Below are 27,792 nucleotides of genomic sequence, written 5' to 3' on the forward strand. Positions count from 1 at the left end.
TTTTCCTCTGGCAAAACAACTGGAGAATTCCCAGCCGTCTATTTACTATTTACCTTCCATTTTGCTAATACTCCTCTTTCTAATCTTTTAGCTAATACAGTACAATTGACTGCTTCAATTCAGTGTTTAATTACAAACGCCTTGTCTGTCCTGACTTTCTAATTGAATCATTTAATTTAGATTAGCACAGTATTCTTGTATTAAAAAAAAAAAAAAAAAAAAAAAAAAGAGTGACCCCTCTAATGACTTAGTGACCTGGTTCACCTAGTGCAGGGTGATCTGACAGATTTATAGACACAGTTTAACAGCTTAGCAATTGATTCTGGGATGTTGCAACCGGACTGGAGAGTCCAAACCTATCACAGGAGCCTTCCACTGATAAAATACTGTTTCCTGGATTTTATATCACTGCTGGATTTGAGAGGCTCCTGCATATTTGGGTCCTTCCACTTGCTTTCTGTGGTTTGGGTCAGTAAAGAGATTTATATACTGCTACATCCTTGTACATCTTGTCTTTCCTACTAATCAGAAACTCTTGATGCTCAGTTACGGATACCTGCTTCTTTCTTTTTTGTCTTTAAAATTTTTACCCTTTCATCGTACTTAGTGACTTCCATTGGAGATTGAAAGTCCCTGAGAGTGAGTGGAAGGTTTTTTTCAAAAATCAGGTAACCAAAAGTAGCATCAACTTTCCTTTCTAAAATATTGATTCCCTTAAAAAAGTAGCATTTTTGTCCATAACATATTATGCCATTTAATATCAAGAATCTACACAGGTGGACATTAAAAGCATTTACAGAGGTAATTAATTTAGGAGAATACTTCAACATAGAGAGAAGCATAAACACCACAGAATAATTTATGAAGTAGATGCTTTCTTGGAAGAGGGAAATGGGGTATTATTATACACATAATTTTTCTAATTAAAACAAAACAAAACAAAACAAAAAACAACTACAGCCCACCCACCACATATCGATTAAGTTAAAAAGACAGTTTGAATCTCTGCTTGACCTGTTAATAGTTGGATAAACTTTGAATAAAAGGACTTGGAAAACAACAGCTAGCCTTCTACAGCAAAGCTGTGCAATTGTTATCTCTGTTCTTTACTGAGAGTAGATTTTAAATGCCATAAAGCAAAGAAAACTGACATATTTGAGGAAACTTATTTGCATGTTTTAATTTCATGAAGCAGTCTTAAAACTATATATGAAATGCTAAAACTGAATTCTTTAGTAGTGATGCAAGGTATTCTAGTCACTATATTGACTAGGCAAGATTAGCCACAAGGATTTATAGGATTCATGTATGTCATGGAAGGCAGAGCAGGTGATCACCATTTGTTACTTGATCGCAACAACCTACCTATTGCACTATACCTAGACAAGGAGATCAAGAACTTGATGGTTAGACAAAACTGGCTTTTGCGTGGAATATATCCTCCAGAAAAGGACTATGTTTTGGCCTGAAATTATGAAGAAATGGGGACACAATAACCATGTAAATCATTAGTTCCTATGGTTAACTCTTCTCACTGCGTTTAAATAATCTTGCCTTATTTCAGTTGAATTGGTTTGATTTTACTTCCAACAGTTAGTTTTTGCGATGCCTGTTCTCTGCTGAATAAAATAATCCTTTACTTCTATTCACTTTCTAAGAATTCCAGGCATTGCATTTTCTTTTTGTCTGCTGCTGAGCACTGAGACCATAATTTCTTAGAACTGTAATCATTTCTTCATGATGATTCAGTTCAAAGCCATTGCTGATTGTGTGAACCTGGGTTATTTCTTTTTTCCACTTTGGGCTAATATGCCTATGATTTTTATCTACTATTTCCTCAGCTGATCACTCGGTGTCACAAAGTCCCTGAGAGGTCCACACAAACACTCTGATGACCCGTTTTGGCACTTGGGCAGGATGTCAGTTGTGTGTGTGCAAGGACAGGGAGGAAAGTTTTGCCTCTCGTTATCCTAGCTCTTTTCTATGCCCTCTCTGGCACCCACAAGAAATCTGAAGCTGCACCACTCTGCTCTTCGGCATGCTCACTTGGCATCTGTGCATAATATTCAAGACTGGTGGTCATTTTTGTTGGTCCTTCATACCACCCTGGTGACAGATTCCAGAGGCCACACCACCTGCTCAACAAAGAAACCAACTGGAGTGCAGACAGCTGACACATGGCCAGGACAAAGCCCCATTTGTGTCCCAACAGACATGATTTATATCTATATACAGACATCTAAATATATTGGAAGAAATGGAATGGAACATGCATTTCTTGATAAATGGGCCAAGTTGCAAAGGGTTGAATCTTTTCCTTGTAAATGGTGGGCTTTCGAGCACTGATCCAAAATCCTTGGAAACCAACGGGAGTGCTTCCAGTGGAGGAGCTGATACTCCCAAAGGGGAAGCTACTGGCTGTGACAAAGGTGCGTAAGTGCCATGGAACCTGGGCAACCAAGACAGGGAGAGGAGGGTGCCAACACTGATGGCTGCATAGACGGAAGGCCCTGTGTCATTGGTTGATCATGCCAAACCAGTGGCCTTGATGAACAGTTTACAGTTTCCCCAGAGAATGTCATTGCTAAGACATATTTAAGTCTTTTCACTCCCTTCTCTGTACATGACATTTTGGGTTTACTGCAAATTGTTTTTGCCAGCTTTGCCAGCACTTGCAGAACCAAGTGTATTTCTTGTGCTAGGTTGGCTGAGTTGCTCAGCAGTGTTTCTGTCCTTGACTGGGTGAATTTGTAAGCAAGCCCCAGGCAAACATGGGCCCAAATATGAATCATCATGTGGGTGACTTTCACATTCATATCACTTGAATCAGTCACAATAAAAACACTAAACTGCGGGCTGCTGACGGACAGAAGTTGCTAAGTTGGAGAGAAGATATAACTGAAAGAGACACTGATACATTTCTATCTTCAGAAAATATTTTACTGTATTTACTGCAAATGGAAAAAAAAAATCATCAAAGCAACCTATGCATGGCCTGCCCTTGGTCCTGAAGTACTGACCTCACACCCTAACCAGCTCCTGATACCAAGCCCCTTTGGCAGTGGGAGGTGTTCAGACTGGTCTGGCTGCAACAAATTTCAATGTTAATTTCACAAGCATTTCTCCTGATGATTTTCTGGAAGAGGAGAATTCTTTGGCCACAATTCATAACTACTCCCATTCAGCTCTGATCTTTACAAAGCTTCAACTGTATGAAGAATCTGATTGCCAGTACTCTTTCCTCCTTAACACTACAATTCCAAAACAGGATTTATGCTTCTATCATCCCGCCCATGCTTCTCAGTGACAAAAATCATCCCCATGAAACATATGAAAGATTCTTTAGTATGATTTGAAGGCTAGGGAAGTAAACCTCACCATGCATTACTACACCTGCTAGGGAGTATACCTCTTCAGAGCACAGTGTCACAGTGGGGAATGAAGAAAAAAACGAGGCTGTTGAAGTATCAAGCTATACAAATAATTAATGGTTTGCCTTTACTAAAGCACAACTAGCATGTCAAACATGGATTCTTCTCTTAAAATCTGGTTTGATATCATTTCACTTTGGTTATTTAGTTTTACTTGTTTATCATTTTATTCTGAAAATGGTCAAAATATAAAACTTCATTACCGGCAAGCAATTACATAAACCCTTCAGAAATAAAAGATCCCTCACTTCCTTTGGAAGAAAAAATCCACAGGAACATCTGTTCAAACACATTTTAAGTAAGAAGTGTTTTTAATTCTACAGAAGATTGCTGTCAAAAGGAACTGTATTGATACTAGCACTGTTACCTCTCCAGCACTGTAGCTACGAAGTCGCTGAAGATGTTGCCTGTGAGTCAGGTGATTAGGGAGACGACCGTTCTGCAGTGGGATCCTGGGATCTATGAAAGTGGTAGCACGGCTGTTGTGGTCAACGAAGAAAGACTGAAACACAGGAACGATATACAGTGGTTATTTTTGTAAGAAGAAAGCCAACACTGACAGTATTATGGGATCATAAAGTGAAAATCGCTGGCAACTGTGTGTCAGAAATCCCCTGCTAAGGATGTCCATGGATGGTATCTGCAAATGACAAGACTTTCTTAGCCTAAGCTAGAACAGCTCTTGGGAAATGCCTAAAGCTACATAGCTCAAAAACACATGTAACGTCCATGAGGTAAACGAGGCAGAAGAGAACAAAATTACCAGGGAACACTTCTTTAACCTTCTGGGTAGTTCCAGAAGTCACACAGCAAAGCTTAATGGAGGCAGACACTAAGCCAAATTTTGCAGTCATGACAGATCTAAGCTCTAGATGAAACCTTTTTGTTAATCCAGTGCTGCCTTGGCTATGGAGTGATATTCCAAAGAAGGTTAGAGGGTCACTGCTATGCTCTGAAGCATTTGTTCCTGAAGCTTTTTTTCTGCTTTTAAAATAACTCTGCTTGCTGCAAGTATTGTTTAAATCAAACCATCACCAGTTTTGAGTCAAGAAAGAAAGGACCTCCAGTGACGTTATAGGCTGGTGTGCTGTGTTAAGCAAGTGATTAGTTTTGTTGGCACACTTACCTTGCCCTGCTGGTCAGTTTTTATCTCCCAGCCACGAGGAAGTTCTAGTCGGGTGTCAGCAAACATGTTTATAAAATTTACCAGGTCTCTGTTGTGCTGATAGCGCTCAAAATTACGAGCATCTCTACGGATCTTCAGAATCATATGCTTCAAGCAGGTACTGTTAGTAAAGACTCGATAGGCACTCTATGAGATGGAAAACAAAAGTGAGAAAAAGCAATTCTGATATCAAAACAACAGCTATTTTATGGGATATATGCCCAAAGAACTGAAACATATACTGTTCAAGTCAAGAACAATTTTCATCTCATCGCATTGATTTGAATGACTGCTTTACACAAACATCTAAAAGTAAGCAACATCCCCCACACTATGCACAGCTAGCCTGTGCATAGGCTGCCTCCTAAAGCACTCCCAAACCAGTCAGCTAAAACACCACCCACTCAAGATGCACGCAGTTGTGCCTATTTCAGGGCTTTCACAGTCCAACAGAAAGCCTGTTTGTGTGACTGGATGATCCCAGAAAGATGCAAAGAGAGCTGTGAACATACATTTATGGTATAATTCAAATCAAGATGTTTGTGATAGAACTCATCGACTGAAGAGGATTGCATTACAGATGTCTACAGCTGAGCTTGTTACCTTATTTATGGTCACTTTATAGCCACAGGACAGAAACAGACACATTCAACTGTCTATTTTTGGAAGATAATGAATCGCTTCCTGGAACTGAGTATTTGTTTCTGCACCAACTAAAAAGCATGTCAGATGGAGATGTTTTCCTGAGTCAGATGAACACTACCCCTGAGGCAGGTATTTGTATCTCACCATGGACATTAAACACATCTCTTAGGGGAGCATCCATTCATTAATGTTGATCTGGCCGCAGAATAGGAGCCAAAGTGAACTGTATTTGTTGCCACAGGATAATCAACAATACAGTACCACAAAATACATGTGCAGTGTCAACACTTTTTCTCAGGCTACTCCTGGATATTTTACTTCAGGGAGAAAGCTCAAGGCAGGGTAGGAAACTACAGCAATCTGCATGCCTTCTGAGCATTTCACTAGAGAGAAAATGAGTGTGCTGGTCCTATTGGTCAGCGCAAAGGACTGAATTACTCGCTGAAGCTTTTGTTATACTACACAAAGTACGTTCTGCTGTCCTGGTCTTCCTGAGCAATAAAGCGTCATTGGAGGATATGCGCCTCCAGTGAAGTGAGCCCCAGTGTTTGTATCTGAAATCTGCCCAGAGAATCTGACCCAACAGCTTTCAATTCTCAATTTCTGTGTACTTTTAATGCATTTTAACCACTACAATGCAATAAAACATTTACAAGTATTATTTTTATCATGTAAGGATTTGTCGTTGTGGTAGTGTTGAGAAGGGAATACACTTCTTGCAGCTCAGGGTCCCTAATTATGGTAAAACATTGGTGTATGTTGTGAAATCACAGAGATATGATCTCTGCCCTGAAGATATGACCTGGTTATAACCCAGGAAAGCTTCATGATTGCAAGTTGCTGAGTTCACAGCCTGCTCCATGACAGAAGTTATATTTTGATCTGATGTTTGATCAATAACTGAATATCTCTGAGCTGCACTAGGGAAACAAAAAATGTAATGTAGTTTTATCCCTCCATGGAAATTAAATACCTGCAAAATGATAGCCTTTCCCTTTTAATTCTAACTGCTGGATAACATTTTCCAATCCCAACTTCATTGGTATAATTAATAGCTTGAAATTTTAATAGGGGTGTGTGGTTAAAATATAACAACCGTGTTAAACCAAAAGTTACGTGGGCCATTATTTCTGTGCAAGTGGAATCTGTATGACTATTTGACAGATGTTTCAACAGATTGTTATGGCTCCCATATTAGAGACAATTTTATAAGCTTAAACTGAAGGCCTCTCTTTACTTTTTTTATTTCAGTGAGAAATGAAGTTGGGACCTAATCTCTTGTGAGCTATTCCTTGTACCAGTATAGAATCATTTCTTCCTTTTGCAAACAACTACGCCAAAGGAAAATGATACAGCTTCCAGCTATAAATTATCATATATCATCCTGTCAATGGAAGAAATCATGTGCACTCCATAGCACAGTTCAGGCAATTTTAGATGAGTTAATACATCCCTTCCTCTGCAGGATGCAATAATCTCAGGGGCAATAAACTTTGCCAGAGACTTGGAGATGGACTGCTGGCTTCAGCACAACAAGTACAACATCCAGAACAGGACATTTGTCATTAGCTAAAGACCTGTGCAGAGACAACTCTTAAAGTGCTTTATTTTCTTTTCCTTTCAAAAAGAAAGGCCATCCCTACCCCAAACCGGAAGATTTTCCAAATATTTGGAAGTTGTGTGGGTGTCTAGTTGAACCTACATTCAAGATAGGCAAACTAGGACTGGAACCTGATAACTACACATCCCTGCGAGATTTCCCTATCTGCTTCCTCCTGGTTGACCTACCATTAAACTTTTTCCATTCCACATCAGGTTTGCAACAAAATATACAGACTTATTGCATTAATTAAAAAAAAAAAAAAAGAACTGATTTGAATATTTAAAAATTCAGTTTCAATCTTTTTTTTTCCCCCAAAACAGATACACTGACTCAAGTCAGTATTTCTTTCACTGCATTATGCCCACCTGCTTCTTGGGAGTGCAAACTGCAGGAGTAAATAATTTTTCCCTCTCTGTTCCCCTGAGATTTGGTGGAATCTGAGTAAGATTTCTCAGGAACATGGCTCCAAAGGTAACAAACTCACTCCCTGCAGCAACAGACAACAGAATCAACCAACCTGAAACCAAGGATACCTACTTAATCTGGAAGGATAACATTAATGAGCTTCTCCGTGCTTCTCGAGGAACTCTGTGTATGAGGCAGAATTCCAGAAAGATTTTTCTTGGATCAGTCTGCCTGTGCTGTCCCCAACCTGGTCTGGTGCTCAGAGAGGACAACTGAGCCCCAAGCCACACAATTCAAATTCAGTGTACATTCCACCTGAAGGCCTGAGGCACAGAGTCTGGACTCAGAAAGCAGTAGTGTAAGAGAGCAAATCATAATTACTCACATAGTTTGCATGCAGCACAGTGAAGAACTCAGGATTGGTGATAAACTTCACAGCTGGAGACTGCAGCAGTAAGGTGATTTTTTGAGAATTCACAGGAGAAAGTGAACCTTCCCTCCTAATCTCTGGACAAAAAAACAACGAAAGCAGCAAAATTGTATTAATATAGTGGCAAGCACAGTCTAGTATCTAACCTTTACTGAACAGCACCATCCTGCCCAATGCACCTACGCTCTCTGTTTTAACAAGATAAGCCTGCTGGCAAAACTGTAAGCATTCTTATGGTTAGTGCTGCAGTGTTTACAGTAGCAGGGCAGGAGCTGGATGCTCATCTATACTGTTTGTTAAAAACCTCTGGGTCATATCTACTGCTCTGAACATCAATGTGACCACAACAGTTTTTACCAGGTGACACTACTGTTACCCAGGTCCTGACTGTTTCCTTGCACTGTTGATTTTAGAGAGAGCAGATTTCCCAATCCAGGCTGAAGGGATCACCAGCAGTAAGCATCTGGTAGCAAGGCTGAGATAAGGAAGTCCTCTGCCCCACCCATTTCCATGTTGCTGCTGCAAAACACTACCCTTTACTTGTAATTGCATTATTTTTGGCAAGTCCGTGGTTTTGTTTACTTATACGGCAAAGGAAAAAAAAAAGCAGTCACAAAGGGATAATTTTTAATCTGTATTGATTCATGAAGCACAGGAGCAGAACTGAGCATTTGAGAATGTGAATTCTGCAGAGGTAGGAGCTCTTTGACCTCTACAGCCACCAGAAAAGTGCTTCCTAACATGGAATTATAGCTTCAGTGTGCAGTTCTGGTATTTTCAAATACAAGCAAACTTTTATTTACAGTCCAAGGAAATTTGATGGAGAGGTCATCAACAGAATAAATATAGATTCTTATTTTCTTATTATCAACTATCACAATTTTTTGCCCTATACACATTTTATTATGCTATCCACCTAAGACTGCAGATTGGACCCGCTGCTGTAGTTAAGTTGATTTATAGTGGCTTAGAATCTGGATTAATGTGCCTAAATTGTATTCCTTCTGATATTTCTCATTTAAATTAAAAGGCAAATAGCAAAGATATCATACTGCAGCTTTCTCTTATTCTAGTGAGGTTTGCATCACTCCTTGATCTTTTAATTCTTGGCATTTTATACAGTATGGATTTTTTCTCCTAACAGCAATAAAATATCCACAGCAAAGACCATTTCCTGATTACTTAAGATGATATACATTACACTCAATAGCTCTTTGGGGTTAAAACAAAAAAGTGAATATTACATTAATAAACAGACCTAGATACTTAGGTAGCAATTCCTATTCAATTACTATTTTATTATGTAGGTGATGGCAGTAAATGATTATAAATATTACACTTAATGACTATATTACTTATAATTTAAATAGCAATAATACAACGTGTCCTGGTTTCAGTTGGGATAGAGTTAATTTTCCTCCTAGTAGCTGGCAGGGTGCTATGTTTTGGATTAGGATGAGAAGAGCGCTGATAACATGCCGATGTTTTAATTGTTGTAGAGCAGTGCTTACACCAAGCCAAGGACTTTTCAGCTTCTCGCTCTGTCCTGCCAGCGAGCAGGCTAGGGATGCAGCAGGAGCTGGGAGGGGACAGACCCAGGACAGCTGACCCAAACTGGCCAAAGGGGTATTCCATATCATCTGGCGTCATGCTGAACAACATATAGGGGTGGCTAGCCGGGGTGGGGGGGCCGGCTGCTCGGGGATAGACTGGGCATCGGTCAGCGGGTGGTGAGCAATTGCATTGTGCATCACTTGTTTTGTACACATTATTAGTAGTAGTACCATTATCACTATTGTTATTATTATTTTCCTGTCTTAATAAACTGTCTTTATCTCAACTCACAGGCTTTACTTTCCCGTTTCTCTCCCCCATCCCAGAGAGGGAGGTGGGAGGGTGAGCGAACGGCTGTGTGCTGTTTAGCTGCCGACCGGGTTAAACCACAACACAATGTGAAACTCATTTCCATCTCATCTGCTAATAGAGAGTACTGCATTCTTCCTGTAAGATCCATTGTAGGTAAAAGGCTTATATAAATTGTAATAAAAAGGACTGCAAAGAAATTTTTAATATCAAGCATTAAACATTCTTAGTCAAAACTCATTTTCAACCTAAAAACACCTAAGGGATCGTGATAACAAATAGATAAAATTGAATATTTTATCAAACTTGTTTAAAAAATGCAGGTTCACTGTTCTTCCGTGTTCTATTCTTCAACATGGAACATTAAGAAAATTCAAGCAGACATTGTGCTGATTCTTTATATTTGCCAATGCTATTTACAGAAGGATGACAAGAAGACATTTACTTCTTGTAGCCAACACAGAACACAAACCTAGGTGGGGGTGAGAATCATCCAAAGGAAGAGAACTGGCCATTCATTTTGGTAGCACAAGTTCTCAAACAAAGCAGATAGCTATTTTTGTGGGTTCACAAGTTGCAGAGTGGGCATTAGTCCAATTGCTGATAATTCTTACCCGAAAGTGTATATATATTCTTAGGTGATGGTTTCACAACTGCTTTAAGGGAATATGACTATCACCAAGAAGTGTAGAATAACTCCCTGCCCAGCCCAACCTTCCCTTGCTATGCATTCTCCTCTTCTTCTTCATATTGGCACCAGTTCTGGTCTAGTCATCTAACGAGCCAGATGGAAGAACCAATTTTGCTGTAAAGAGCATTAACTACAAGAAACAAGATTAGTTTTCAGACAGATCAGTTGCCTGTTCTGGTATGGGGTGCTGTCACATGAGTTGGTGATGAGCAAAAAGACAGCTGTGCCTCCTTCAGTGGCAACCCACACTTAGATCAGCTCATAGCTATCACAAAGCTGCAGCTTTAAAAAAATAAATATTCCATACTCCATGCCAGGGCCACTGCAGGTGTGACCACACAAATGTGGCAGTGCAGAAGCCATGCCCAGAAATAATAAACTGTAAGGCCCCAAGATCAAAGTCACGCTGCAGCAAAAATAGAAGTGTGTCTTTTTGCAACTACGAAGCTGAACAAAAACCAGATACCTTCTCCATTTTAATTTCAAATAATAATAAATATTTTTACTGTAATAAAGTAAAAATGCTTTGTCTGTCTTAGTAGTTGCTAAAAAACTGAAGCTCTGTATCTGTTTTTGTACCTGTAGCTTCAGGTCTAAACCTCTTTTCTTTCAATTAGCTTTTGCACCCTGGTATAAAGAAGTTCCAGTCCCCAGTGCTCCCCAAAACTGAATGCCAACACTGAGTGGCACTGAACACATCCTCAATACCTTTTTTTTTCACATACCTGAGCTTGGTTGGGAAGGCTCTGCCTCAGAGTCACTTCCTCCTCCAGTGGGAACTCTCTCCACCCTGTTTACTACACCATCATCTTCAGTCCGCTCCGTTGCAATAGTTCGCTGGATATTTTGGTATCTACATACATTCAGAGAGAGGAACAACGTGCTTTAGTTAACAGACTAGCTTTCTGGTGCTCTCTATCTTAAAAATTAGCACTAATTTTAAAAGATTCCAATACTTGTACCTTCAGCATACAACAGAGTAAGAAGCATGCTGGACTCTTCTTCTTCAAATGTTGCAGCTATTCACATTTGGGCCAACCACTACTCTGCAAATATGGCACTTTGCACTGACTAACAAATAGCTACTGTGCAAGGCAAGGAAGAAGACTCAAAGGTCAAATTCATACAGGTATTTAGGCTACACATTGCTACTAGGCTTCTCTTTAAAACATCTGGACGTCTGGAACCTAAAAATATTAGTGGATCATGGTTCACGCTCTCATTTAGTCTTATGATAGCATAATCTATGATGCACTGAGTACCCTTCAGCCTTGTTTATTACAATATCGGATGCACATGCTCAACCCTAAAAAGGTAACGGATATTAAGAGTGTTCACAATGTTGATGATGATACAGCATGGCCACCAGGGGAGAACACTTCCATTTTGGTAGGCAATATGGAATGTAGACTAGTAGGTAGTGTGAACTCAAAGAGCTATAATTAATATGACAGCCACAGAAAAGGAGAATAGAATGTAACACATGAGCTGTCTGAAAAGCATAAGGATGGGTTATATCCATTTCTGGAAATTAATGGGATTGAGTATTTAGCTTGTGTTGGGTTGCAGAACAAGGGAGAGAAAACAATAGAGAGACAAGCAAGCAACAGTGAGAAAGACGACCAAGTAAATGCTGAATTAAAACCTGCAAACACTTTTAAAAACTATGCCATTTTCATGTTAATTATGGAACTAATTACCATATTAATTGATGCCAATAGGATTTATCATGGTATTAGGGATGATCCCAATATTAAATACTTTACCAGATCAGGAACAAAGTATATATCTGGCTGTGGGAATAAGCTGGAGTGTTTCAAATATGCACCACACAAAACAAATTCTAGCTAACCCACACAGACAGATGAATGAGAGATCAAGATTTCTCTGGTTCTACTGGTAAGATATGAATATAAGTCTTTTTATATATTGAATAAGAAAATATATTTCATACACAGAGAGAAAGAAAACAAAAGAAAGAAGTAGAAAGAAAAAGGGAGAAAGGGGAAGAAAGAAAGAAAGTAGGCCCTCTTAATTAGATTAATTAGCTTTTACTCCACCCTGATATTTTTAATCTGTATTTCTGGATTTCATTCCCGTACTTACATAAATCAGAATGGCTTTACTGTCTGTATTTAATCCAATCCAGCGTTGTTTGTCTCCCATTTTCCTGACTTAAACTCTTTTTTCTTTCCTCAGGTCATATTCTGACTTACAAATTTTACTTACTTTCTCTCTCTCTCTTTAATTGCTAATGCACATTTTACTCCAAATAGGAAGGTGGCCAGGAGTTAGTTCTTCAAAGTGACATGGGATCATATAAGACAATTTGGATTTGGCCTTTACATCTCTCAACAGGTAGCATCTCCAGCAGCTTACTGCAACTCAACTTTGGGCAGAGGGGCTAGAGACAATTAAGAAAAACTACTTAAGTTTTAATAGATTTGCACTAAACTTTCACAGTAGTATGTCTGTCCCTCAGTATTTAAAGACATTTAACATTTCTTTTGGAAGTTCAATAAAGAGCACCTTCAGAAGTTTTTGTTTGTTTGTTTGTTTGTTTAAAAAACAACAATTGGGGGTTCTGTTTTTAAGTAAATATCCATCTTTACAAGGAAATTCTGATAGCAGATTTCACAACAGCATGAATTTACCTTAGTTGCTGTGTCCCTCTGTTTTAGACCCACACTTTACATTTTTATTTACTTGACTGCAGGCAACTGAATGAAGTTTCCAGTACTGTACTGTAGGAGTTTTACAACACCCACATGCAGCAGCAAGTTTTTTTTTTTAAAGGAGTTCATGTAATCAAACGATATAAGCACAATTATATATTAAAAAAAAATCAGCAACAACAACAAAAACCCCTTGTAGTTTCCATTTAATTAGTTGGTAGAAAATCCCTACTGGCAAACCTTACAGAGTAACACTAGCTGTATGCCAACAAAAAATATACTTTTGGGGGGTTTCAATATTATAAACTCATCTATCTTATATAAATACCCCAAAATGTCAAAGTAAGTGGAGAAAACATTGAAAGGGCAAAAGTTATGGGAATGCCTCTGGAAAATTCAGTCTCCTTTCAAAGTGATTTGTCAAAGAAATGGAGGCTTAGCAATACCACACCGAGGTTGTCTTAACTACACAGATATAATTTCTTGTGTTATTTATTACTTTTTAAATTAGTAAAAAAACAAGTCTAGATATACATATGCTGCAAAGGATCTTTCCAACAGAGCTTCATCAGCAATGGCTGTTGCAGGCTTTGCTAAGTTAGCAAGTCATATACTGTCGATAAAATGAGAGAGTCTTTAAAATAAAAATTATGGATGTCTCTTTGGAACTTGCCTAACACCTGGATTCCAGTTTTGCAATCCCTTTATCCTCGAGTGGCGTAGCACAGCTAATGGGAAGCTTTGAGCACAGAAGGAAAGCAGGTTTAGGCTCTTGGATTTGAACAGTTACAGCTATGGGTTTTTTTAAATTTCCAAAGCTTTGTGGTTTTGGCAGGGCTGGAAATACCAGGCTTCCCTGTAATATTTTGGTCTTTCCATTCCCTCCCAAAAATGAAACCAGGAAGCTAAAAAGTGAGTAGATTGGTTCAAAAAGAAAAGTGGCCAAGTTTTTTTTTTTTTCAAACCAAGTGGTTTTGAGTCCCATTTTGTTTCAGGTTAGAGCAAAAGTTCAGGCTATTGTTAATTCTATCAGCAAGGTCTTGTTATTGCCTCACCTAAAATGATTCTCAGGTGTGTTTGCTGAAGACTGTTTCAAATAATGAAGTTTGAAACACTACAAAATGGTATTTCTAAAATGAGTGCTTAAAACCATGCCTGATCCTCCATAGTGCTTTCCAGTAACCATTTATGAAATGTTGTTTTCCTCATAATACATCAATCCGGAGACTTGAATTATTTGAAATTTGCTTTAGGACAATGAAAATTTAAAAATTCTAGCAGCCAGGTTGAAAAAGCAGAAATGATTTTCCACTTCAGAAATGCTCATTTTGTTTCAATGGAGTATTCAGTATGAGTCTCATTTATCAGAATCTTAGGCAATGTTCCCAAACTTGGGAACAGAACTCCTCATTGAACATTTTAAATCAGTAGAGCTCTTTGGCAAAGTGTAGTGAATCATCTTTTTTTTTTTTTCCCCTCTGTCCCAAGAAGCCACGGCAATTTATGTTTATTAAGTTGCACAGTGCTTAGTCTCTAATAGGATTCAGGTAGAGAGCTATGCCATTACTGAAAATCCTTTCTACTTTTCACTTTGTAATCAGATATCTGAATACTAAAAATAAAGAGATCCAATGAAGAATGTTAGACCCATTAACAGTCAATTACCAATCCGAACCAGTGACAATCAAGTCATAACCAAGGAAACCAGACAACCTACATGAAAATACAGAGGAATAAAGTTTGCAGCAAGGAAGTCACAAATGTAAAGCCTACTCTGCAGTTTCTGGTGAGATCTGAGATAGCTCATTTACCAATTAACCAGTTTTAGCTGAAAGAATGGTGAACTCTTATGAAGACTCTCACAAACACTTATTCCTGGTCTTGTGCTGCACTTACATGAGAGTTCAATTAAAAAAAAAAAGTCTGATGTATATCCAGAAAAGAGCTTTCTGTGGTAGATAACTTGCTTATGTGGCAGTCAAATAGTCTGACCTTTGACATAACCCAAATCCCTCTTAAAGACAAATGCCAAATGGCAGAGAAGAGTTATATAAATTAATTGGAAAAAAAAAATCTACATTAAACATACACTTTGCGTTTTTCTGTTGTTGTTGTTTTTTAATATTAACATGGTAGCTTGACACTTTCTGAGGAAAACTATAATGAAAACAAATACAGGTTCTTTCACCTCTGCGTAACATAATACATGTTACAAAATGACATCCAGAACAATAAATCTGGTGGAAAAAAATGGAGAATTTCTTCAAGAGTGTGTTGATGGTGACAACTTAACATGTTCAATAACCACTTTCAGAAGAGTGGTTTACTCTCCAAAAGTTACATTAACTTTCCAGTTGTTGTCATTCAGGACCCATTTCTCCTTACACACAGTAACTCCAAAGCTATTCTGCATTATGAAAACTGTACTTTGAAACTCCGCATTCTCCTCTCAGCTGCAGATCTTTCTCTTAGCAAAGAGAAAATGGCCAAAAAACTTTTGTGGCATTTCACATGCTATGATTAGTTTTGCTTGTCTAAAAAAGAAACCATATCATTACCGTAAGCAGGGAATAATGAAGAAAATCTTTTCTGAAGTTAAAAAGGGAGGATTTTTAGCTAGCTCTTTATTTTTTGTCTTTCCTCTTAAATTCTGTCCAAAAAGCAAACAAGGGAAAGAAATGATAAACAAATCTATGTGTGGATGAATCACACAAAGGGAAAATATGCACCATGTTAAGAGATACTTGCGCTAGCTCAGAATGAACTCACAGATTTACAGCACCTATTACAACACTAAGCAGATCTGTCTATGTCTAGAAAGGTATACACTTCTATTAGAGCAGTGCTCTGCCCTGCTCTATTAGGGGACAGACCTTTCAGTAGGCCTAACTAACTTGAGTAGAAATGCCACACTGATATAGCAACAGTACTTCAGTAACAGTCAGCTCAGAAACCTCTGTAGGTACTGTGGTGCAGGGTTAGGTGCTGACCCATGGGTACCACTCTAAGAGTTAAAAAGGAAAAGTGTCTCCATCTTTTGGAAGAATGCTCCCTTCTCTTTTGGGAGTAATTTCGAAAAAGTTTTTCCAAAGCCTCTTCTTACTGTTTGAAATGTTTTGCAACATCTTTCACTCAACAGCGCTCCTCATGTGGGCAAGTTTGGGTACTGAACACTCCCAGCAGTACACCAAGGTAGAAAGTAATCAGCAGACAGAGGAACATGTATATTAGACTTGGACAAGGAAAGAGGAGAAATCTTTAGGGAGCTAAAGGGATACAGTGAGGAAGGAAGGAAGCCACTGGCATGGTGTGGAAGAAGGGGAGTGTGGATCTTAAGGGAGTTTAGACGCAACTGCTCACCGCCGGTTCAGCTGCTCCATTTGCTGGATAGAGCCAGACCTGTGGATCCCATCTGGTGTTGCTGCGGCTGTGGGGCGCTGCCACGTGGTGGTTCGGTTGACGTGATCGACATAGAATACTCTCCCGTGGCTGTCTATCCGAGCTTCCCAATCTAGGGTTGGAAAGAAAGGAAAGGATGATGGTGTCAGTGTGAAGCCTTCCAAAAAAAAATGCGGAAGATACATATACACATACATACATACACACAGAGAGTGGATACACACACATGAGATAGATACTATATAGATGCCTATATGCGTGCAAGATATGTGTATATACTCAGTGTATATATTCAAATGTATATATACTCTGTGTTTGCCTATATGTATGTATATGCAGTATATGCATATACATAAATATTTCACACACAGCACATAGGCAGCCTATGGAATTCACCATCATAGACTACGAAAAACAAGTGACATAGTGGGTATATTTTTAAAGGGCTGGATAATTTTACAATTAGTAATACCAGTTGGCTAGATTCATTGCAGGTCAGGGTAGCCACATAGAACTGACCCTTAGCAAAGCAGGATTAAATAGGAGCTAATGTGGCAAATCCCATGTTTTCTTTTTTGTTTCATTTCTCTCTTTTTTTATACCGTGTCTCAGAAGGATACCATACAACAGTTACAGGTTCCCCTGAAAACTGATCACAGCCTGGTTGAACATATCTGTAGAAATCTCTGTAGATATAAATAGATGTTTCATAAATTTATTGTACTGATGAATGCCAACTAGACTGAAAGTCTGCAGCATAATATTTAGCCTTCCATCATTATTGTCTCCTGCTAATGTTTGTTCAAGTTGCCCCATGACTGAAAACTAAAAGTTCTTCAATATCTGATGGTTTGTGGAAAATGGTAATGTTGACTAAAAAAAAGGTTGGAACAGGGGAAATTCCGAAGTGAAAGTAAAACAGACCCTCACATCAGATTGCTTAGAAAGTATGCAGTAGTAATATAAATTTGACTTGCTAGCTTTGTATTTCTTTCTATCTGATCCATCAGCTGATGACACATCTATGTAAATATAAGCACACACTTTCTACACCTGTTTATGTACAAACCTCACTCACATTCACACACAAATGTACATATGGTAATTACCTTTTTGGGGGCAAAAACTCTCTGTTATTCCCATAGCCTTACTGTGATGCCAGCTTCCCTGCTCTAACTGGGGATGACTCCATTCCTTCTATGTTCTTCTATGATCATATTTAGGATCAGCTGGACTTCATTCTTTACGTATTATCTGCTCCTCTTTCTAAGAGTAGGACTGAAGTTGTACCTCTCCCTACTGTGTCTGAAAACCCATCCTTCACAACCAGTTTACCCCTCCAGAACACTGCCCCTGGCTAAACTCAGTTCCCTTACCCAGACTGGTCCCAGCCTAGTGTAGGCTGTCTTACGTCTATGGCTGGTTGCCCTTGGCATGTTAATCCCAGGAACCTGAAAAGGACACCAGAAGTCCTTGGAGGAATTTTCTGTAAGAATTCAAAACAGCAAGAACCTTATGCATGTGCATTATTTTCTTCAGAGTTGACTGTAAGTACCTCAGTAATTATAGGTGCAAAGCCTATGCTCACACCACACACATACAGTCTCCCTCCCTCACAGTGACCATCCCTATATAATCTTAAGGGGAGGGCTCTCTGTTTCTCCCACCAGGTAAGGTTTCCCAGGGATGTTGTAGCTGTTTCAAGAACAAGAACACAGCTTTGTGAAAACAATACCTAAAACACAAGACAGTGAAAAACAGCACATGGAGCACAACAGATGCACACTGAAGGAAATCAGTCTGACACACAGGGCAGTCTGAGGGCCAATGCCTTGCCAAGCATGCTGTCACTGGCAGCAGGTGTACCACCATGGGTGGGGAACAGCCCTTCTGGAGCCATGCATTATTTGCAACATCCTAAACGAGATAATCTTGGCCCAAATCAAAGCTGACTTGATGTATCTTAACATCACTGAGAAGATTCATTTTTTTTTTGCTGTTGTCAGACAAAGGCCAAATCCTAGCCCTCACCTCCCACTGCAGTATACATGTAACAGGGGCAGGCGCTGAGCTCTGCTCTCTGGTGACCATCGATAGGACCCAAGGGAATGGAGTGAAGCTGTGACAGGGGAGGGTCAGGCTGGATATCAGGAAAATGGTTCTTCACTGAGAGGGTGGTTGGGTACTGGAAGAAGCTCCCCAGGGAGGTGCCAGAGTTCAAGAAGTGTTTGGACAACGCTCTCAGACATATGTTCTGAGTTTTAAGTGGTCCTGTGTGGACCCAGGAGTCGGACCCAATGATCCTTGTGGGATCCTTAGACAAACAGTCTAAGTCAACCTACACAGAAGACACCAACTACTGGTCCAGGTCATATTGGTCTGGAGCCTGAAGATAGACACTCAGTAAGAATACAACTGCCCAATTACACAGTAAAACAAGTGCTTCTCATAATCCAGCCCTGTGAGCTATGGCTTCTGAGGCTATTTTGTAGTGTTTCTCTAATTAAATGTAATGCAGAGTTCCTAAGCTCCTAAACATAACATTTAGAAATCCAGGAGCAACAAAACTTGTCCAGAGCTTGGAGGTCACGGTGAAAATATCAGGTCAGAATCATGCAGGCTGGACTACAATTTCAGGAAGGCTATCTCTACTGTGTGTATCAGATATCCAGCAGCATTACATACAAACATGAACTACACCAATCTAACTGTGAGCACTGCTTTATTCATTGCTTTATGTGTACATACACTTGAAACCACGGGCTGACACTTGCAGTGGCATACTGAAATAGTAGGAACTGTGTCACACGGCTTTTGGGAAACCTGCAGCAGTCCTAGATGAATCCTTAGAACAGCCTTTCTGATCAGCTGAATAACTATTCTTTTGATCACCTGGGAAGGCTGTCAGAGAGTGGCAGGTGCTGGTATTTTTGTTGTCCATAGATGTCAGGTGCGCTTCCTGCCTTCCCACAAGACAACCAGTAAGTCATACAAGTCATCGAAGCTGCATATGACAGCAGATTTGTGGACAGATGGATGGATACCTGCACGGAGATGGATGGGCTGACAGGTGAACTGACAGACAGGACTCTGCTTCTGACCTGTACTCAAGTTCCTTCATGCTACTTCAGGGACACAGGTGACCTAGGAAGCAGCCAAATCCCCTCAGGCTTCTTTGTTACTTTTTCAGGCAAAATGAAACTGTGACTACAACAGAGACTAACCTCCATCTAACCTCCACAGTAGTGGCATGCTGGAGCACAGGCTGGAGATGGGACAGCAGCGGTTGTGTTCTCCAGCAATCCCCCGCCATCAGCTGAGTCATATTTCACAGCAGCCTCTGCAACTGCTCTGAGTTACACTACAAGACGCAACTTTTTCTGGCAGGTCAATAATCCTAGAGGGGCAAAGTAAACATGCTGCCTTTCCCTTTCCAAGCTCAGCCACACCTTTGGCATAGAGCGGTGCTGAACTGGGCACATGTGTTTGTCTTGGCTTCAGTTCTGTAGGGCTTGCAGCAGTACTAGCAATCACACGCATAATAAGGGGTGCCGTCATTAATGCTGTCATTAATTAATTAATTAATTAATGCCGTCATAAGGCAGTACAAGTTCTGCAAACCTGTCAGTTGTATACAGGCCTTAACATTTGGACTGGTCACTATGACATTCCTACATAAATAATGAATCTGTTCTATGTTACTTTCCTAAACAAAGCTGTCTGAGATTAAATTTCCTCCCTGGGACCAACTGTTGTGGGGTTATGATGAAATAAAGCTATTCAGAAAACTATTCCAAAGAGAAAAAAGACTGACCAGAAAATTATTCATGACTACTGTAAAACCAGTCAACACTGGACTTGCAGCAATGGCAAATTATCTTCAACAGTACTTCTCGGCAGAAACTAATACTACATGTGAGAGGCAAGCCAAGTTTAACCATATGACTCACGTTTAAAATACAAAGTTTCTTCCCTTCCCACCATTTGAGAGTTATTTAACTAGGATTAAGAGGCATTAAAGGCACTGAGACAGTGATACCAAATGATAGAAGAAGAAACATTTCTAGATTAAGACCATGGTTTTTCTTTTCAAATTACTTTGAAATTTCATTAAGAGCTTTTAGTGCTGCCTTCCTTGTTGATATTATCTGATTCAACTTTTTCTTCTCACAAAACTAACTTAGTAGAGTCTATTCCTATTAAAACGAATATGCTTACCCCCAAAGTTTCAGTCGCTACTGTAAAAAGGTTACATGTGAATGCTAAAATAAAATCCTGCAACAGGATATAACTTCTGCACTGTATTGTTGTGCACTGCATTTCATGTTCTTAAACCTTGTAATGAAAGCACTTGTGAAAACCAATGGTAGAAATACTTGCCTTTTGAGGATAATTATAAAAAAGAGGAAAAAACATATTAAATTGGTGACAGATGAATATGGGACATGGATTGACAGTACGTTTTGTTTACCTGAGCTGGAGTCACTGTCCTATCATAAAGTCATCTAATTGGGAACTATTCACAAAATGTTGAGGTAAGAGTGGGAGGTAGAGACATTTTCCTGTTACAGAGGTAACCATTCCCATTTCATCATTCACCGGCAAGCCACAGTGGGACTCTAATAAGACTTCATTGGGCTAGAGGCATTTGAATCATTCATGCTACTGTGCAGCTGACGCCAGCATCGGGGCTATTTTCAGTTCAGGGAATACTGACAGCATGGTTGGTAAATGATGAATTATTTGTCAAGGGCACCATGGGCCAAATAAGCACGTTCCCTACTTGGGCTTTGAAGAAAATAGAGTGCTTTGTTTATACGCCTGGTTGTTTTTCTGAAGCACTGCACAATTTAGGTTGCTAAATCATGTGCAGAATTTGAAGCTGATTCGCAGCACGTTGCAGGGCATAGAGTGCACTCTGCTGGGCAGTTAACGCTAACGCAAAAAGTGGGCTAATCCTCCAGGTACACAAGTGAAAGGCTATAGAACCAAGGGAAAACACCTTCAGCAGTAGACACGGCAGTAAAAATCCTGTATTATCAGCCTGTTAGTTGATCACTCTAATTGCAACCCTATAATTTTTATTCAGCACAACTGCAGAGACCATTACAGTCCATAATGAACATAAAATTAATTGATCATCAAATCCATAAACAGTACGACGGGTCCATGGTACTTGAGGTGTCTTTCCCCAGCTTCTGTTGCTTCCGCTCAGATTTGGACCTGCTATCTGTCCCAGGAGCATCCTGACTGTGAAAGGGTTCCTGTTGAACCTGCAAGTAGAGCTGACAGACCACAGGGAGTGCCATCCCAAACCATGTTGGAATTGTGTTATGAAAAATCCTGAAGACAAACATTACAGAAAAATCAGAGTACCTTGCTGACACAACATCCAGAAGTTTTTTTGTAAGGCTTCCAGAACATTTGACAGATACCCACTCATTCCAGTCTTATAGCATTGACTGGAGACAGGGAAACATTATTATTTTCATATCATGGTAGTTAAGTAAGAGGATGGATCAAGGCAGAGGAAGGTTATAGAGCTTGTCTGAAACACCATGGCAATACTTGAAGTCAGGGTCAAATACGGGAAACAAAAGACCATATTGCTTAGTTTCTGGAGAAAGTGTATACAGAACAGATGGGGTTATTTAGAAAGACATACTGACCTCTACACTGTTTGAGTTAACAGGAAAGGCTGAAAAATGTAATAAATTAAAAAACTAAAGCTTACTTGGTGGAAGAGGCTCATCGATAGTTGGGTAGTGATGATGGTCAGGCCTCAGAGAAGGAAGCTGGCTGACTGGCTGAGAATTATGGAGTAAAGGACAATCACCTACGGACAAGATATTCAAGACATTGACAGTCATTCACTGTTCTTACAACGTGGTTCAAAAAATGTGCTACTGTAAAACAAGCGATTATTTTTTTACAGAGGTTAGCCTGGTGTCCTAACAGCTTTGGTTATTCCTATTCCTAGGCGCTATGTTAATAATAACTCACATGCCCAAGAATTATGAAAATAATGCAGTCAAGGCTCTGGTCTCAGGTTTGTGTCAATGCTAAGCTATTATGGACCAGATTCTGGACTCTTAGACACACAATTGTAAGCGAGAGAAGAATCAGGCTTGATCTCTGAGAAATACTGTACAGCTCAAGCTTCTGCGGAAATTGAGCAGGAACATGCAAAATCCTGGTTCCAACTTTTCCCATCAGCAGAATACAAGGTTAAAAGCTGCCTTGAATCTTTCTCTGCTTTTCCAAAGGATCAATGACTGTGTAAGTGGACTGGAGTGGCAGGATTATGCAGTCCCTGCGAAGCAGAAGATCGTCCCCTTCTATAGGTATATTTCAAAATTCAAAGTGTCCATCTTGGGTGGAAGGAGGGAGAATGAGAGAAGGACCAGAAACAGGTAGGAGACAGGTGGCAGAAGAGAGGACAAAAGATAGTGAGACATAGTCAGGACCTGAGATAAAGAAGGAAGACCTGAGATACAGAAGAAGGAAGAAGAAGAAGAAGAAGAAGAAGAAGAAGTGACACACAGTAAGTAGACAGTGCAGAGGTAGTTTTTAAAAACACTAACATTGTATATATGCCTATGTATCTGAGTATGAAATAAATGAAACCTAAACAAATGTCCAAACTCATGTTCTGTTGAGAGGAACAAGTAACTTAAGATCCATTCTAGGATTATAGATTAGAGGATTATAGAATCCTCTAAAAAACTAAGAAGCTAATGATAAGGATGAAAAATTATTCCTCATCTTTGACTTAACTGTGAGAATGAGGAAACTGCAAGATAAAACTTTGCAGGTTCTAGAATTCAGATTCCTTTTTGTTCTCTCCTTAAAATCTCAGAAATCAGGACTATTCATCCTAATAATGGACACATTTTCAAATTGTGTGGTAACAGTTTTTTGCTAAAACCTCCAGCTCCAGGTGGGTCTGTATTACAGAGATGCAATCTAAGTTACATAAATAAAACATTTATGTGCATCAAAAAGATACAGCTTGGGGAAAAATATTTAGTGTTTCCAACATCACCAGAAAATTACACAGATACTTAAAAATTAAAAACAGACCTTTCAGCTGAACCAAATTCTGTGTGCTGGCTGCTTTAACTGTCTTTAATGTCGGTATCTTAATACCCTAAGAAAAAATACTTTGTAAAAAAAAATAACACATAGCTATCAAATGAAAAAAAAAAGCCTAAATATATATCTCTATACATTTTCTTTAAACAACCAACAGCTAGAAGGCTTCAGAAGCCAATTTATGTAAAACTGAAAAAAAATCTCACACCATCCAGAAGTGAGAAAAACTGCTTAGACAAAATTACTCCCTCTTCTAGATGCTCTGATGATACCGCATGGCCTCTTAGATGTCTTCATTAAACCACTTGTGTATAGGTGTATCTCACAGTCACATCTGCTGTGTGTTTTGAACAGACAGCAGAGCTACATAAGTTATTGCTCAGTGCTAAAAGTCCATCTCTCATAGCCTGAAAAATGGTGCTGTTACTACAGGTGTTGTAGCACAAACTACCAGAACATCCATCTGTGTTTCTTTACTTACCTCACCACAATTGACTCTCCCCTAGTCAAGACAGTTACGCCAAGCCAGTGGAAGCATGGTAGTGTCAGTCACCTGGAGCAGACGGAGGTGACCACATCTACTGTGTTTGTTAACAGCCACCGAATTGTGAAACAGTGTGCACGTTTACTGAGGTACCCCCTGATGATATCAAGAGTGCTAAGAACAGGGCTGCCCTTCAGACATTCTCTCAGCTAATCAAAGTCACTGTGAATGCTGCAGTGAGCTTTATACAAGCTCGAGGGACAGTCTTGTAGCTGTACTGAATCCATATGCAAAAGAAACCCTCTCCCCACATCCCCCCTTTAAAAAGTGCACGCAGCCCAAAGTAACCATCAGATCTGTAAGCATGGTCTCATGCACACACACACTCGTGCCCTCCTAGGCATATGTGCACATAAATGCTGCCCACATACAAATACCCTCACCTGCAAGGAAGAAGGTTCACCTCCCTGGGAATTTCTGTATCTCTTTTTACTTCTGAGAATTTATTTTTTTGGGCCAGATTCTGTTCTCCAGAGTGAATAATTGCTTAGGCCCAGCTGTTTAGAAAGGCTTTATGCAGCCCAGTATGTAAGGACACCCTTACACCTCTCCTGCCACAACAGTGGAAGTGGTAAATGAAGTCAGAATGGACACGGAAAAGGCAGAAGGATGCTTTGGCTGTGGTTTCCCAGTCATCCCCAAATATGTTATCCTCTTGGTGCTGTTTAAATTTGGTGTCACTTATACCAGGATAAAGCTGACTCAGAATCTGGAAATGCAAAGACCTTGCTGCACAACCCTCAGCTGCTGCTGAGGCCTTTACTTCTTCAGCCTGAAGAAAACAATAAACGGGCTGAAGAAAAGACAAGTCACCAAATCCACCCTTTATGTAACTATACAAAATAACTTACCAAAAGTAAGAATTTAATGGAAGAATTTGGAAGGATTGCAAAAAAAAACACTTAAATTAAAAAGACAAAAATGATTTTCTTAATTAAGTTTCATCTCTAGAGGAAGATGAGATGAGAACTTTGATGTAGTTATATTTTCAAAGCATCTGAGAAAAAAAAAAGCAATATCTGAGTTGCTCTATGGTCTGTGAAATCTGACGTAAATCTGTTTGATATTTGGGAAAATGGAATAAACAGGCTTTGTAAGAGGCAGCTGGTTTCATTTCTAACTAGCAAATATTTGCTTCTCTCCACACGTGACTGTGTATGGCTACCAATCATATACAGATGCTGGCCCAGGTCTTCAGCTGGAGTAAATCAGCATATCTGCTCCTTGATAAGCACAAGCTGGTCCTCTCACTGGCTACCAGAGACATGGCAGTACATCAGATATGTGAAATGAAACAATCCCAGGAAATAAGGAATGGGTTGGTGGATGTGATAATGCTGATCTGCCACATAACTTCAGCTAATCTTGATTTTATAATGATGCGTGTATATCTACAGGAATCCTTACATATGGATCCCCATCTGTATATGCTGGGAGATTACTGGGATTTTTAAAGATAAGCTCAATTATCCAACCCTCCCTGATATATCGCCCAGCTCAGAGCCCCCAAATTTATAGGAAATAAACCGTGAGCTATCGGAAACCTCGATTATCTGATGCCTTCTGTGACATCCAGATAATCAGGGTTGCTCAGCGCATTGATTCTCAGGATCTAACCTTCTCTTCTGCTGCTTGGACCTGCTATTGGGGTGTCTAGACTTTCTGTGGCTCTTTGTGGATTCCCACCATGAGCTACTAGTTCATCTGGCCACTGGGAGGAGCCATCCACTTGCTCCCTGTCCAGCTCAGGGCTCTGTACTGAATCTGGCACTGACTCAAAAGCACTGTTCTCCTCCTCCTCATCATCTTGTGAGGAAAAGACCGTGCTCTCAGAAATCTTTGCACTGTCGACAGAGGAGAAGCGGGTGTGGCTGGAGAAGCGATTGTTACTGTCATAGCAGGAGGTGCTGTAGCAAGAGGTGCTGTAGCAGGAGGTGCTGTAGCAGGAGGTGCTGTAGCAGGAGGGGCTGTAGCAAGAGGTGTCGCACGCCTCACATTCGTTGTCACCATTAGGCCTGGAGCTCGACTCGCTCTCGCTTCCTGTCCTGGGGTGTTCCTCGTCCAACAGCCCATCATTTAAGTCAGAGAGTTGCTCGTCCAAGGTCCCGGGAGGCACCGTGCATTGGCTGAAGTTCTCTTCGACCTCATTTTCCAGAGGAGGCTCTGCTGCCATTGTCTCACTCTCACTGACCACCTCCTTATCCAATGCCTCCTTGACTGTGGACTCTTCATCGTTCTCCCCACCGTTGCCACCATCTTGCTCTTCTTCCCCATCGCTGCTCATCTGTGCTGAGGGCAGGCTGTGGAGCAGGTTGTGGATCCGTATATAGTGCGTGCGAGGGGTCTCTGGCTCACCACAAGCTGAAGCTATAACTGTCTCAAGTTCAGACACAGGCAAGGAGCATGGCCTGGTTTTCCTCTTTGCTGTGGTCCTCAGTTGGAGCTTGCTGTCTTCCTCCTCCTGGGCTGAAGCCCCTTCTTCCTGACTCTTCTGTAGATCCTTGGCAGCTTGCACATCTGCACTCACCTCATTGACATCTAAAGCTTCTGTGCTATTCAAGACTCCATCTTCCTGAGAACCAGAATTGACTTTGTTGTTTTCCCTAGCTTCAGTCTCAGGAGGAGACATGCAAGCCAGCAGAGCCAGCTGCTCCGTGAGGTCCGTGGCACTCAAAGAAGGCAGCACTTCTCCTGGGATGGATTCCAAGGGCTCAGGAACTGGCACCGTATCAACCTCCCCATCTCCTGCTAGCTCTTCCTTTACGTTGTTCTGGTTGACTTCCCCAGGTGGTTTGACAGCCCCTGGACTATCGATACTGTTCACACTGTATCCATTTAGCTCTTCTGGAGCTGTATTTTCTGAGGTCACTGTGTTGATGCATGGAGGCTCACCGAGGCTTTCCTCTGTGGGGTTGTTCACAGGGCTTTCCTGGAGGTCAGCTGGCTCAGGATCTGCACTAATGGAGACCTCTTCATCATCTGCATAAGACAGGAAAAGAAATTACGTACTCCTTTAACACAAAGTGTTGACTGAACCAGAAGCTTGGCTATGGGGGCACAGGCATCCACAGCAATCTGAGAAAATTAAAAGCATAAATTACGGAACTAAATGAGTGGGTAACTGAGCAACCATCAAGAAATGCTGCTTTTATTGCTACGCAGCTTTTGTACAGTGGATTTAACGATTACAGGGCTTACTCATGGTGGCATTCTATATTCAGCACCCTTCCTCCTTGCAACATAACCTGATGGTAGCACCTTCCTGAAACTGCTCTTTGAGTCAACTGGCATAAGAAGGAATATTATGGGAATGATAAGGAAGCCTTCCCCGATGTTTTAATGACATTTTTCTTGTCACGCAGAATTTGATAAGATTCTACAACAGAGAATTTAACAAACTGCTTTTCACACCCTGAAAGCTGGAAACTTTCCCCAAAAATCCTTTGATATGATCCCCATCTGTAAAATCTCCTCCCAGACGCCAGACAACCTGGGATCTTTGACTCCACCTACCAGTCAAAAGAAAGAAGTCAGGCTTGTCCAGCAAGGGGCAGGTCACAATTTCCAACTACAAATGCAGCTGCTGGCTTGACAAAGTTTTCCTGAGAGGACCCTACCTTAGAGAAGCAAAAAGCCCCTGGGCGACACTATTGAGATTTTCACATGAAACCAAAGTTCAAACTGACACCATCATGACAGTGACTTCCTAATAACTACAAGAGAACCTAAAACAAAACCAAATCAAAAGGGAGGGTAGGAGGGTTACAATAAACTTTCTTTTACATTTTTCTTAAATTAAAAGTAATCAAAATGAGGAAGTTTTCAGTCATCTCTACTATTACTTCT

At 40.3% G+C, this 27,792-nt stretch overlaps 1 protein-coding gene across 14 annotated transcripts in view; it reads right to left on the reverse strand.

The window, feature by feature from the left end:
* HECW1 (HECT, C2 and WW domain containing E3 ubiquitin protein ligase 1) overlaps positions 1–27,792 on the reverse strand; it is a 266,693-nt gene that overhangs the window by 52,790 nt on the left and 186,111 nt on the right. For 9 of the 14 annotated variants that reach the window (XM_040548239.1, XM_040548235.1, XM_040548234.1 and 6 more), the window contains 7 exons: positions 25,564–26,925; positions 22,042–22,143; positions 16,269–16,419; positions 10,959–11,086; positions 7,635–7,756; positions 4,558–4,743; positions 3,799–3,933 (listed from right to left, as the gene is read on the reverse strand). In XM_040548239.1, coding sequence (XP_040404173.1) covers positions 3,799–3,933; positions 4,558–4,743; positions 7,635–7,756; positions 10,959–11,086; positions 16,269–16,419; positions 22,042–22,143; positions 25,564–26,925 — 2,186 coding nt within the window. The remainder of the gene's footprint in view (positions 1–3,798; positions 3,934–4,557; positions 4,744–7,634; positions 7,757–10,958; positions 11,087–16,268; positions 16,420–22,041; positions 22,144–25,563; positions 26,926–27,792) is intronic. The other 5 variants (XM_040548244.1, XM_040548245.1, XM_040548242.1 and 2 more) reach the window with 3 other exon arrangements.

This window comes from Cygnus olor, chromosome 2 (genome assembly GCF_009769625.2).
Source record: "Cygnus olor isolate bCygOlo1 chromosome 2, bCygOlo1.pri.v2, whole genome shotgun sequence".
Lineage (NCBI taxonomy): Eukaryota > Metazoa > Chordata > Aves > Anseriformes > Anatidae > Cygnus > Cygnus olor.